General features: G+C 42.0%; 1 protein-coding gene across 4 annotated transcripts in view; it reads left to right on the top strand.

Annotated features, from left to right (window-relative positions):
• LOC117526753 (E3 ubiquitin-protein ligase SMURF2-like) overlaps positions 1-13045 on the top strand; it is a 224811-nt gene that overhangs the window by 72001 nt on the left and 139765 nt on the right. For all 4 annotated transcript variants that reach the window (XM_034188831.1, XM_034188830.1, XM_034188833.1 and 1 more), the window contains exon 4: positions 6208-6341. In XM_034188831.1, the coding sequence (XP_034044722.1) occupies positions 6208-6341 (134 nt within the window). The remainder of the gene's footprint in view (positions 1-6207; positions 6342-13045) is intronic.

Consider the following 13045-nt stretch of genomic DNA (forward strand, 5'->3'; position numbering starts at 1 on the left):
TCCAAAAACAATTTTGAAATATGGACTCATCAGACCACAGCACACTTTTCCACTTTGCGTCTGTCCATTTCACATGAGCTCGGGCCCAGAGATGGCAGTGGCATTTCTAGATGTTGTTGATGAATGGCTTTCACTTTACATGGTAGAGTTTTAACTTGCACTTGCTGATGTAGCAACGAACTGTGTTAACTGACAGTGGTTTTCTGAAGTGTTCCTGAGCCCATGCAGTAAGATCCTTTACACAGTCGGTTTTTAATGCAGTGCCACCTGAGGGATCAAAGGTCACGGGCATTCAGTGTTGCTTTTCGGCCTTGCTGCTTACGTGTAGAAAGTTCTCCAGATTCTCTGAATCTTCTGATTATTTTATGGACTGTAGATGATGGATTTCCTAAATTCCTTGCAATTGAACATTGAGAAACATTGTTCTTAAACTGTTGGACTATTTTTTTCATGCAGTTGTTCACAAAGTGGTGATCCTCGCCCCATCTCTGCTTGTGAACGGCTGAGACTTTTGGGGATGCTCCTTTTGTACCCAGTCATGACACTCACAATTAGTGTCCTCAGTTCCTAAATGCTTATTGAGTGTTGTTAGAAGGAAAGGTGATGTAACACAGTGGTAAACATACCACTGTCCCACCTTTTTTGAAATGTGTTGCAGGCATCCATTTAAAAATGAGCAAATATTTGCAGAGAAACAATAAAGTTTATAAGTTTGAACATTAAATATGCAGCTGGTGTCAATAACCACACTGATCCATCTTAACAAGTGGACCAACTTAACAACGCCACAAATTTGCTTCCTTCGCCTGACGCGCCACCATCGCCTGGTGTGTTGCTCTGCTTGGGGGGAAACTTTCGCTACGAAAATTTGCCTGCGTCATCAAATAGGAGGAGCTTCCATTCCGCTCGATGTCAACACGGTAGACCTTGATCACCCGGAGTGAGTTGCTGTGCTGTATTTGTTGTGGAAAGCCGACAAACCATCACTGTGTTCACAATATCCTCATGAGACGTTCCCAATTTGGGCAGTTTCATCATTTGCTGCAGGAGCTGCATCTGGATAACGTCTGCTTTCAGCGGTAGTTCTGCCTCTCCAGGACCCAGTTTGAGGACCTCCTGTCCCATTTGCGTGCGCACATACGAACAAAGAAAAAAAAAAAAAAAAAACGGCTGCCCCTGTGGTTCCTCGCTCTCTCTCCCCCCAGTCTCTGTCATCATTGTCTTATAAACCAGTCACCATTTGTTTTATTATGCATCTGTGTAGTTAATAAAATTATCTTCCTGGATGATTCGTTCACGCGCACACATGTAAACAAAGAAAAAAAAAAAACTTCTCCCCCTGTGGTTCCTCACTCTCTCTCTCCCCTCAAACTCTGTCATCAATGTGTTATAAACCAGTCACCATTTGTTTTATTATACATCTGTGTAGTTCATAAAATTATCTTCATGGATGATTCGTTCGCACGTGCACGTGAAAAAAAAAATAGCTGCTGCTTGCTGTCCCCTCAAACTCTGTCATAATTGTGAAATAAGGACAAAAGGGACATATAATCCTGCTCACAGGCTGGCTGCCAGACACAGGACATATCCACATCAAGTATAAACTCCATACATCTCCATGTCACTACATATCCAGTCGATATCTGAACGGATCAATAACTAAAGAGCCGATGAGCTGAGCGTGACTCGTCCATGTGTGCGACGAAAAGTAACGTTTTCACACAGAAACAATAGCGGCAAGAACGTTTGATCAACTACTTTAACTATTTACGCACACTGCAGCCACCTCTGGCTCCAACTCAACAAACCTGTTGTCAAGACAACACACCTGCAGGTGGCTGTGGAGAGCACAGACTCACTGCAGAAGTAATCACAGGGTCAAGGCCTCCTTTTGCTGTTTTTCTTTTGTTAGTTTCGGTTTCCTTTCGTTCTTTTGTGCGCTCTGCAGTCGCAGGCTTTTCGGTGATGGGAGAAGTGCCAGCTCATTTGTCCACTTTTTCTCAACGATTTGTGGCTTTGTGACTGTTTTCCTTCGTTCAGCTAACACAGTGTGCAGTGTGACCAGGCCATTAGGCTGCTTCGTGGGTACGGGCCCACGTTGTTCAGAAACTCTAGATCATTACCAAATGGAAGAACACAGAGACAGAGTTGTTCAAACATATGCCAGGAAGCACCAGACGATGCACAGCGTTAAAATGCCATTGAACGCTGTGCACACGCAGCAGCCTCATAACGTGCACACTGCGGCAGTCGTCTGTTTTGGCAGTGAGTGCAGGCGCATGCACAGCGACTGTAGCACGATAGTGGTTGCCACTAACGTGCTAAGTACATGTCTTCTGTGCCAGAGCACCTTATATAATTTTGTATTTGAATGTTAATTTGTGTATGTGAGCAGTATTGTGACCGCTGTCTGGCACCCTGTGGTAAAAGACATAGGGGATTTCCTCTGATTTTCAGTAACAACTTCACTGTACTCTGATGGACAGAATCCACACAAACATGCCTCGTAATCCTGAAAGTCTACACCACAAGCACGGTCTGTACTGTGAACTGTTTTCTCACTGAGGGATGACTATTTGGAGTAAAACAGACTCCCACAGATGTATTAAAAAGACATGGCCATATTATCCCTGCAATAGACTGGTATCTTGTCCTCTCATGGATGGATGGATGAATGGCCATATTATTTTTTGGCTACACTGAAGATCAAAAAATGAATATGAGAAGATGCTTTTAGAATGATGACTTTTGTTTTCCTCATATTTGCATCTAGATATGTTAAATAACAACCCAGTTTATACAAGCAAACACTTGGAAGAGATGAATTAGTCTTGTAGACTTGTAGCTAATGCGACTCAGTATTTGGTTCCATGTCTTGTAGAATTCTCAGCACCGGCTGGCACAACTGCCATCTACCATAAGTGCTGCCTATAAACTGTAATATCTTAAACATTATTAAACATAATTTTGTGCTTTTGTACAAGAAAAAGACAAGTTTGTATGGCTTCATTATTCACTTTTGTGGAGTTTTCTACCCTCATTCGCAGTTTGTTTTATTTTGAAGTGATTTGACAGTGTGGTAATTGGCTTACGTTTTGTTCTTACAGCAGTCAGTTGGCAGCAGCAGTATCTTGCTGTTTGCATAATTTAAAGATAGTAGTCAGTGTTTTCAATAGAGGGCATCAAAAATTAGAATCTGACATCTATTCCACAGATGTAGACTCTTGTTGACATACCAAAAGTCGGACATGACCCTCCACCTCTGAAAGCATTTTTGCACTGCAGACATTTTTTTCTTGAAATGCTCTGTCTTCCTTCTGCGTCATCCATTGGTGGTGTTAAAACTACTTAAAAAATAATTTGTTTCAAAAGGCAGCTGTGTTGTTGAAGATAAGGTTTGCGTGGCTTTACCATTGGGATTGTCTTCCTATTTATTTTTATTTTTTTATTGATTGTGGCATACTCTGCTGCATCAAGCCTGTAACTCATTGACATCACCATTTTGGTGGGTTCTTTTTTTGGTCTTCTTTTTAAGACTTTTACAGATGCGTGTTATCTTGTTTTCAGGAAGTGAAATGAATGTTAAGGTGTGGTTATTGACTTGGCCAATACTAGCTTATGTTTTCCATTTGTTCGACAACTGGTTCCTCCTTTCTATATGTTGAAATGTCCTTGAACGGCAAACTGAATCTCCATATTTCTTTGCATGGTAAGTCCTGGCCTTGGTATGAAGAAATAGTACATACTATATAGGCCCTGATACCCATCGTGCCAGTGTTTGTCTTGATTCTGTAGCATGAAGCGGATGAGAGACTATGGGATGGCAGTCTGGTGCAGATTACTTGCCAGTCAAGGCTGTACCCATTTACAGTTGAGTGGACTGAGACAATACAGATGAAGTGTCATGGACAGCCACCTGTTATTCACTCTCCCTTTTCAGCACAGGACTTCTTGGACTATTTTGAGAAGAAAATTGAGAATATTAGGTTGAGCATATCTCAGCAGGCTTTGGTCCACTCACCGCATACTGCTGTGGAGGTGGATGCACCCCCTGAGGTGTTACCCAGATTTACAGATTGTGATGGTATCTCGCTCGGTGCGCTGACGAAGCTCGTGACTTCTACTAAATGCACAAGCTGTTTATTTGATCCTATACCAACAAAACTGTTTAAGTACCTGTGGCCCATTCTTGGGCCAAGTGTGTTGCAAATTATAAATCTCTCATTAACTTCTGGATCTGTTCCTAAATGTTTCAAGTCTGCAGTGATTAAACCATTACTTAAGAAATCCAATCTCGACCCTAGTGGATTGAAAAATTATAGACCGATATCAAATCTATCATTTTGTTCTAAAATCTTGGAAAAAGTGGTTTCGTGACAGCTCGTGGACTACCTCAAGGGGAATAATCTTTTTGAGCCACTGCAGTCTGCTTTTAGAAAATATCACTCCACAGAGACAGCACTTACTAAAGTAGTGAATGACCTTTTGCGAGCAATGGACTCAGATACCACTACAGTCTTGGTGCTGCTGGATCTTAGTGCTGCGTTTGATACTGTGGATCATCATATTTTACTCAGTAGGCTGGAGAATCACTTTGGGATTACTGGAACTGCTCTTGCATGGTTGATGTCATACCTGTCCAGTCGTTCTTACTGTGTATTGTGTAATGGCACCTCCTCTGATCGTAGGGACATGAAGTTTGGGGTTCTGCAGGGATCCGTTTTAGGCCCCTGCTTTTTTCTCTTTATGTAGCACCCCTTGGGAATATACTGTGGCGCTTTGGGATTCCCTTTCATTGCTATGCTGATGACACTCAATTGTACATGCCAATAACTGCTGGTAATCTCATTCACATAAAATCTTTGGAAGATTGCCTTGCATCAGTAAGAAGTTGGATGTCTGGTAACTTCCTACTTTTAAATTCTGATAAGACTGAAGTTATGGTTCTTGGTCCAGCGAGGTATCGGCATCAATTTGATCAGCTAGCACTTAGCTTAGGTTCGTGTGTTATACATCATACGGATAAAGTGAGGAACCTTGGTGTAATTTTTGATCCTAAGTTGTCCTTTGATCTCCACATTTGAGACATTACGAGGACTGCTTTCTTCCATTTATGAAATATAGCGACGATTCGTCCTATCCTGTCTATGGCTGATGCTGAGACTTTGATTCATGCATTTGTCTCTTCTAGATTGGACTATTGTAATGCTCTATTTTCTGGCTTACCACAGTCCAGGATTAGGGGTCTTCAGCTGGTTCCAAATGGTCTTGCCAGACTTTTGACACAAAGCAGAAAGTTTGAACACATTACGCCCGTTTTGGCGTCCCTGCACTGGCTTCCAGTTGCTGCAAGATCGGATTTTAAAGTACTGTTATTAGTTTGTAAAATTGTTCATGGACTTGCACCTCCCTATCTGGCTGCCTTGGCAAGCCCCTATGTACCAGCTCGAGCCCTGCGTTCTCAGGGTGCAGGACTTCTATGTGTTCCCAGGGTGAATAAAAAGTCTGCCGGTCACAGAGCTTTCTCCTACCGTGCCCCAGCTCTGTGGAACGATCTCTCGGCACACATTCGGCAGTCGGATACTATGGAGTCTTTCAAGTCACGTTTAAAGACTCATTTGTTTTCTCTGTTTTATCATTAGTGTTATGATGTGTTTTTATTCTTGTATTCTTTTATGGTCATCTTTTTATTGTGTTTTAAATTTTTAATTCAGTTTTTTTTTTTTGTTTTATGTTGTTTGAAGCGCCTAGAGACGATTTCATCGTGAATTGGTGCTATATAAATTAATAAATTTGAAATTTATTTGAAATTTATCCAAGGACACAGACAGGTAGTGATTCAAACCCAGGTTTACATATTGGAACGCCAGCTCGTTATCCTGCTGGGATTCATCATAGACTTGGTATGACTTTATGTGAAATTTGTTGAAAGCATGGTATCGTTGTCAAGCTATTTGAGTATTTGTTCTCAGACTGAGAGGTACTGTAGAAATAGAAATACAGTCCATGTACCATTTACCATTAGAGGGTTAAGTACAAGGACCTGTGAATAATCAGTAGAAACAGTTTGTTCTCTTAATTTGAGACCAGACTTGGTGGATTGCCAACCCTATCAAATTCTACTTTAAAATCACATCTTCTAATTTTTCATCTCCACTGAGTGTTATTGATCATTTTTCTCCAAATCCCCTCCCTTTTTTTTGTCAGTTACATTGGAAAAGCAGATTCCATCACCATCAGTGTATGGAACCACAAAAAGATCCACAAAAAGCAAGGCGCAGGATTCCTGGGCTGTGTTCGTCTTCTCTCCAATGCCATCAACAGACTCAAAGACACTGGTTGTAAGTACTTAGTCGTGTGTGTGTGTGTGTGTGCATGCTGTAAATTCTCTGTACTCAAAGAACACTGGTGTCTTATTTGCCTCACTGATTTTACTTCTCCTGAAGTGACACAGTAAACACAGAAGTTCTACATGACAGCCATTAAACATTTATTTGCCATTGTCACCTTTGCATGTTTTATTTTATTTGTCCAGCCACAGTCCGTAAACCTAGACGTTGCTAACTGCGTTAAAGTCCGTGTGTGCACACCACAGCTCTCTAGTTGATATTCAACATGTGACATCTTTTCTTCTCAAAGCCTTCATGGTCATATTCTTGCCAAAGAACCTTGTGTGGCTTTCTCATAGACATGTTAACATTCATACAGCGTGGATGTCAAATGTAGTAAACAGTGGGACTGAAAATTCATCTGATTGGTAAATACCCCCCACCGCTCCCTAATATTTGGTAAGGACAATTCAGAATGGTGTTGATGATGTAATCATGTAACAACTGTGTGATGCTTTCATATGAATCTGAACTAAAATCTCTGAGGAATCTGCTTCCAGCACCTTGTTGAATCCATGCCATGAAGAATAAGCAAAGTTGTTATTTCAGTGTGCACAATGAATCATGAGTATGCCAAATTTGACCCAGAAGCGATAAGCCGCCAATGTTTTGATAGCAACGTAGAAATGGTCAAAGCAAGAAGTGATGGAAAAGTTTGGACAGGTGAAATTCATGGAAATGAATGATACAGGGATAGGGTTGCGTATTGAGAATCTGTTCTTTTCAGGTATCGTAAAGAAATGATTTGATCAACTGATATCAATAGCATTTTTTGCTTAACGATTCCCTTATTGGTCCTTCAGAGCAGCCGTTGTGTTTGAGGGCGTTTGTTTCTCTATGTTGAGTGCATACCCTGCAACGGGTCTGTAATCAACCACTTCTGGGTATAAGTTTGGTGAGTTTGAAAGTATGATTGAAGAAACAAAGAAAATGATAGAGGAGTTGGTGGCATGAGTATTCAAGAAATGAACATGGCAATCTTTATGGACTCGGAGCAAGTTGGACAACAAAACCAAGCACATTATGAATCACGACGTATGACCAATGATGGGGAAATGATACCAGACCCCATGAAGACTAATAAAGAAAAGTAGATGGGGAGAAGGATGGAGTGTGCTGGTAAACTTCAAAACTTCTACAATATATTCTTATTTTACTGACTAAGAAGCTATTTTTTTTGTTATAAAAGTTTGCTAAAGGGGTTATTGGGATCTGCATAAACAAACATGGGCATTAATGTTTCCCGTAAATAGCGGTATCACAGTTCATTTAGATGTTGTACTTGTGTAAATCAACAATAACAACTTCAAGAAAACAGTTCTAATAAGCTTATACAACATATTGCTGGTTCATTTCACAGAACAATACTTGAAATTCATGGAAAAACAATGACATAACAGGTGGTTTCAGTCCTTGTCACAAACATAAACAAAAGTTGGCGTACATCAGAAACTGTGATCTCTATGTGCGCTGCTCCGCTTTCAGTAATTGTACAACTAGTTCACAATAAATTTGCTAAGAATGGAAGCACATACACCCCACCCATGATATTTTAATATGGTACAGATTTGAAGCGTGTAAAACATCAATATGTTTACACATTACACTAGCACTGTTCTATTCTCGGTTGACCTTTTAACCGGAAGAGCTAGCAGGACCTTTAGCCACACTGCACATGCTCCTGCTGAGATGGCGACTTCACTTATTAAGATAGCTCTGATGGTAGAAGGGGGTCCAGCTCTGTTTTAAAAATGTGTAACTAACAAAGACCCCAGTGAGTGTGGGCTGGATTAAAGGAAGTAATATTTTGTGTTGTGTTAATCTTGATATTTTCTGGGTAATTTTTATTTGGTTGTCAAATACATCTCATGCAAATGTTGGTAATCTGTATGGGAACAGCAGTGTTTACTTCTTGAAACCAAACAAATGTCTTTTGGCTGCTCCTGCTTTTGCTTGGGGTCACAACAGCAGATCCAGTATCGATCTGCATGTTGCCGATTTGGGGCACCTATTACGCCGGCATCCCTTCCAATTCCAGATGTACATGGAGAATGGTGCACAAGTGACCTTGAACCTGTGTCACCGACCGAATGGCCCCCCCTAAAAATCGGTTCCTCCTACCTTCACTGTGCATGCATCAGCAGCAATTCACCAATTATCGCCTCGTTTCTACTTAAAACTGCACTCCAGTCATCAACTATCTCAGCAACAAATATCTGAAGCTTTTGTACAACAATCACTTCTGCATAAAGTCAGCATTATTTCATAATAAAAGACGGGGGGAGCGATCAGAGTGCGACAGCAGCACTTCTGAGTCTGACTCTCCACACCCAAAGCGATTAAAGGGGATAATGTGATTATTAACTATCAGATGGCAATGTAAAACCTCTTAAATAATTCTAAAGTCAGTTTTAAGCAGAAACAAGGCAGTTTGAAGCAGAAATGAGATAATATATGAATTATCGGTAATATATGAATTAGCGATAATCGGTGAATTGCTGCTAACGCGTGCGCAGTGAAGGCAGGGGAGACTGGTTTTTAGGGGGGACCGTTCAGTCTGGGACATCGGGAAAGCATCTGTTTGAAAGGCAAAAGTGTTGACTGGATGCAGCACTATGTACTGTGGTTAACCGCTGCAAGTTTTTCTTGTTTGAGTGGATTCAACGTGGCAACGTATTTGTTTGCACAGTCTGTCTTGTTGGTAGTACCTGACAGTTGAAACTTAAAGCTTTCTGCATAGTCCTGCAGACATCCTGTGCTTGACTGTCACATCAGGTGGGAAATGCCTTCTCTCTGTGGTCCTTCAAACAGCAGGGCTTAACCTGAATATCTGCCTGACTTCTCAGACCATATAAATTGGTTCATTCAAGGATTTTCATGCAGTACTTTTTTTTTTCACCTGTCTGCATATATAGTGATGGTATATGCCAGAACCAGTTTTTATATACAGTGAGGAAAATAAGTATTTGAACACCCTGCGATTTTGCAAGTTCTCCCACTTAGAAATCATGGAGGGGTCTGAAATTTTCATCTTAGGTGCATGTCCACTGTGAGAGACATAATCTAAAAAAAAAAAAAAATTCCGGAAATCACAATGTATGATTTTTTTTTTTTTTTTATTTTTTTTTTTTTTAGAATTTATTTGTATGTTACTGCTGCAAATAAGTATTTGAACACCTGTGAAAAGCAATGTTAATATTTGGTACAGTAGCCTTTGTTTGCAATTACAGAGGTCAAATGTTTCCTGTAGATTTTCACCAGGTTTGCACACAATGCAGCAGGGATTTTGGTCCACTCCTCCATACAGATCTTCTCTAGATCTTTCAGGTTTGGAGTTTCAGCTCCCTCCAAAGATTTTCTATTGAGTTTAGGTCTGGATACTGGCCAGGCCACTCCCGGACCTTGAAATGCTTCTTACGGAGCCCCTCCTTAGTTGCCCTGGCTGTGTGTTTGGGGTCATTGTTATGCTGGAAGACCCAGCCATGACCCATCTTCAATGCTCTTATTGAGGGAAGGAGGTTGTTTGCCAAAATCTCGCAATACATGACCCCATCCATCCTCCCCTCAATATGGTGCAGTCGTCCTGTCCCCTTTGCAGAAGAGCACCCCCAGATTATGATGTTTCCACCCCCATGGTTCACGGTTAGAATGGCTTTCTTGGGGCTGTTCTCATCCTCTAAACATGGTAAGTGGAGTTGATTCCAAAAAGCTCTATTCTGGTCTCATCTGACTATATGACCTTCTCCCATGCCTCCTGTGGATCATCCAGATGGTCACTGGTGAACTTCAAACAGGCCTGGACATGTGCTGGCTTGAGCAGGGGGACCTTGCTGCCCTGCAGGATTTTAAACCATGACAGCATCATGTGTTACTAATGTAATCTTTGTGACTGTGGTCCCAGCTCTCTTCAGATCATTGACCAGGTCCTCCTGTGTAGTTCTGAGCTTTCTCAGAATCATCCTTACCCCACAAAGTGAGATCTTGCATGGAATCCCAGACCGAGGGAGATTGACAGTCATCTTGTCAATCAATTAGAAAGTGGAATTGACAGTCAATTCCACTTTCTAATAAATAATCATAACAGCTGTTGTCTTCTAACAAGCTGCTTGCCTTTTTGTCCTGTAGTCCATCCCAGCCTTGTGCAGGTCTACAGTTTTGTACCTGGTGTCCTTAGACAGCTCTTTGGTCTTGGCTATGGTGGACAGGTTGGAGTGTGATTGATTGTGTGAACAGGTGTCTTTTATACAGGTAACAAGTTCAAACAGGTGCAGTTAATACAGGTAAAGAATACAGAATAAGATGGCTTCTTAAAGAAAAATTAACAGGTCTGTGTGAGCCAGAATTCTTGCTGGTTGGTAGGTGTTCAAATACTTATTTTCCGCATTAACATACAAATAAATTATTTCAAAAAATCATAAATTGTGATTTCCGGATTTTTCTTTTAGATTATGTCTCTCACAGTGGACATGCACCTAAGATGAAAATTTCAGACCCCTCCATGATTTCTAAGTGGGAGAACTTGCAAAATCGCAGGATGTTCAAATACTTATTTTCCTCATTGTGTGTACAAGGTCTGTTAGAAAAGTAACAGACCTTTTTATTTTTTGCAAAAGCCATATGGATTTGAATCACGTGTGATTGCATCAGCCAAGCTTGAACCTTCGTGTGCATGTGTGAGTTTTTTCACGCCTGTCGGTTGCGTCATTCACCTGTGAGCACGGTTTGTGGGAGGAGTGGTCCAGCCCCCTCGGCGGATTTTCATTGTCAGGAAAATGGCTGAGCGACTGCCGCTTTGCTGCATCAAAATTTTTTCAGAAACTGAGAGACAGCCAGGTGGAAACCATTCGGAAAATTCAGATGGCTTTCGGTGAAGATTCAATGGGCATCACAGAGATTAAGGAGCATTACAACTGGATTAAAGATGGCCCACAGTGGCTGAGGGCGCTCAGAGCGGCCATCGACAGGCTGAAACGACCAGATCATTTCCAAAATGAAGGCTGTGTTGATCCGGGACATCGTGTGACTACCAGAGAAATAGCAAGAAAGGTGGACATAGCACTTTCTCTGCACATTACACTGTTACAGGAGATTTTGTAATGAAAGACGTGCGGCGGAATTCGCGCGTCAGGACGGAGCCGCGTAATGGCGCAGAACAAAAAGCACCTCTGTGTTGGAAGTCTCACAGGACATGCCCAGCTCTTCCACCATTCAGAAAATTCAGACAGCTTTGGGTGGCTTTTCAGTCGAGTGAGTATCCGAGAAATTGTCGAAGAGCTGAGCATGCCACAACATGTCCTGTGAGACCAACACGGAGCTGCTTTCGTTTCGCGCCATTAGCGGCTCCGTGGCGAATTCCTCCGCTCCTGTTTTCATGACAAAATCTCCTTTAACAGTGGAATGTGCCGGAAAAGTGCTGATGTCCACCTTTTCTGCCATTTCTCTGGCCAGACGACGTCCCAGATCAACACAGCCTTCGCTTTGGAAATGATCCGGTCGTTTCAGCCTGTCGATGGCTGCTCGAAGCACAGCACGCCCTCAGCCGCTGTGGGCCGTCTTTAATCCGGTTGTAATGCTCCTTAATCTCTGTGATGCCCATAAGATCTTCACCGAAAGCCATCTGAATTTTCCGAATGGTTTCCACCTGGCTGTCTCTCACAGTTTCTGGAAAAATCTGATGCATTGCTGCTCCAGCCGTTCAGACATTTTCCTCACAATGAAAATCCTACGAGGGGGGAGGACCAGTGTTCACTCAAAGCCTGCTCACAGGTGAATGACGCAACCGACAGGCGTGAAAAAACTCACACATGCACACGAAGGTTCAAGCTTGGCTGATGCAATCATAAGGTTATTGCAAAAAATAAAAAGGTCCGATACTTTTCTAACAGACCTCGTATGTACGAGGTCTATTAGAAAAGTATCAGACCTTATTATTTTTTTCAAAAACCATATGGATTTGAATCATGTGTGATTACATCAGACATGCTTGAACCCTCGTGGGCATGCGAGAGTTTTTTCACGCCTGTCGGTTACGTCATTCGCCTGTGGGCAGTCTTTGAGTGAGGAGTCGTCCCCCCGCTCGTCGATTTTTTTCATTGTTTAGGAATGGCTCAGAGACTGTTGCTTTGTTTGATAAAAATTTTTTCAAAACTGTAAGGCACAACTGAGTGGACACCATTCAATAAATTCAGCTGGTTTTCGGTAAAAATTTTAACGGCTGATGAGAGATTTTGGTCTGGTAGTGTCGCTTTAAGGACGGTCCACGGCGCCTGACGGCGATCTGCGCTTCGAGGCGGCAGCGTCTCGCCGTTTCAAGTTGAAAACTTCCACATTTCAGGCTCTGTTGACGCAGTAAGTCGTCAGAGAACAGAGAACTTTCAGAAGAAGTCGGCATGAGGAGTTTATTCGGACATTCCATTGTTAACAGTCATTTTGTAATGAAAGAACGTGCGGGCAGAGTCGCATGTCGGGCTGGACCCAAGCGCGGGGGGTCGCGGCAGGAAAAACACCTCCGTTGGAAATCTTAATGGGCAAGTTGGAACATGCCCAAGCTGTTAAACAATTTCTCAGTTACTCACTTGTTGAAAGCCATTAAAAGCCGCCTGAATTCTACAAATGGTTTTCAACACGGAGGTGTTTTTCCTGTCGCGGCGCACACA

This window comes from Thalassophryne amazonica, chromosome 15 (assembly GCF_902500255.1).
Source record: "Thalassophryne amazonica chromosome 15, fThaAma1.1, whole genome shotgun sequence".
NCBI classification, from domain to species: domain Eukaryota; kingdom Metazoa; phylum Chordata; class Actinopteri; order Batrachoidiformes; family Batrachoididae; genus Thalassophryne; species Thalassophryne amazonica.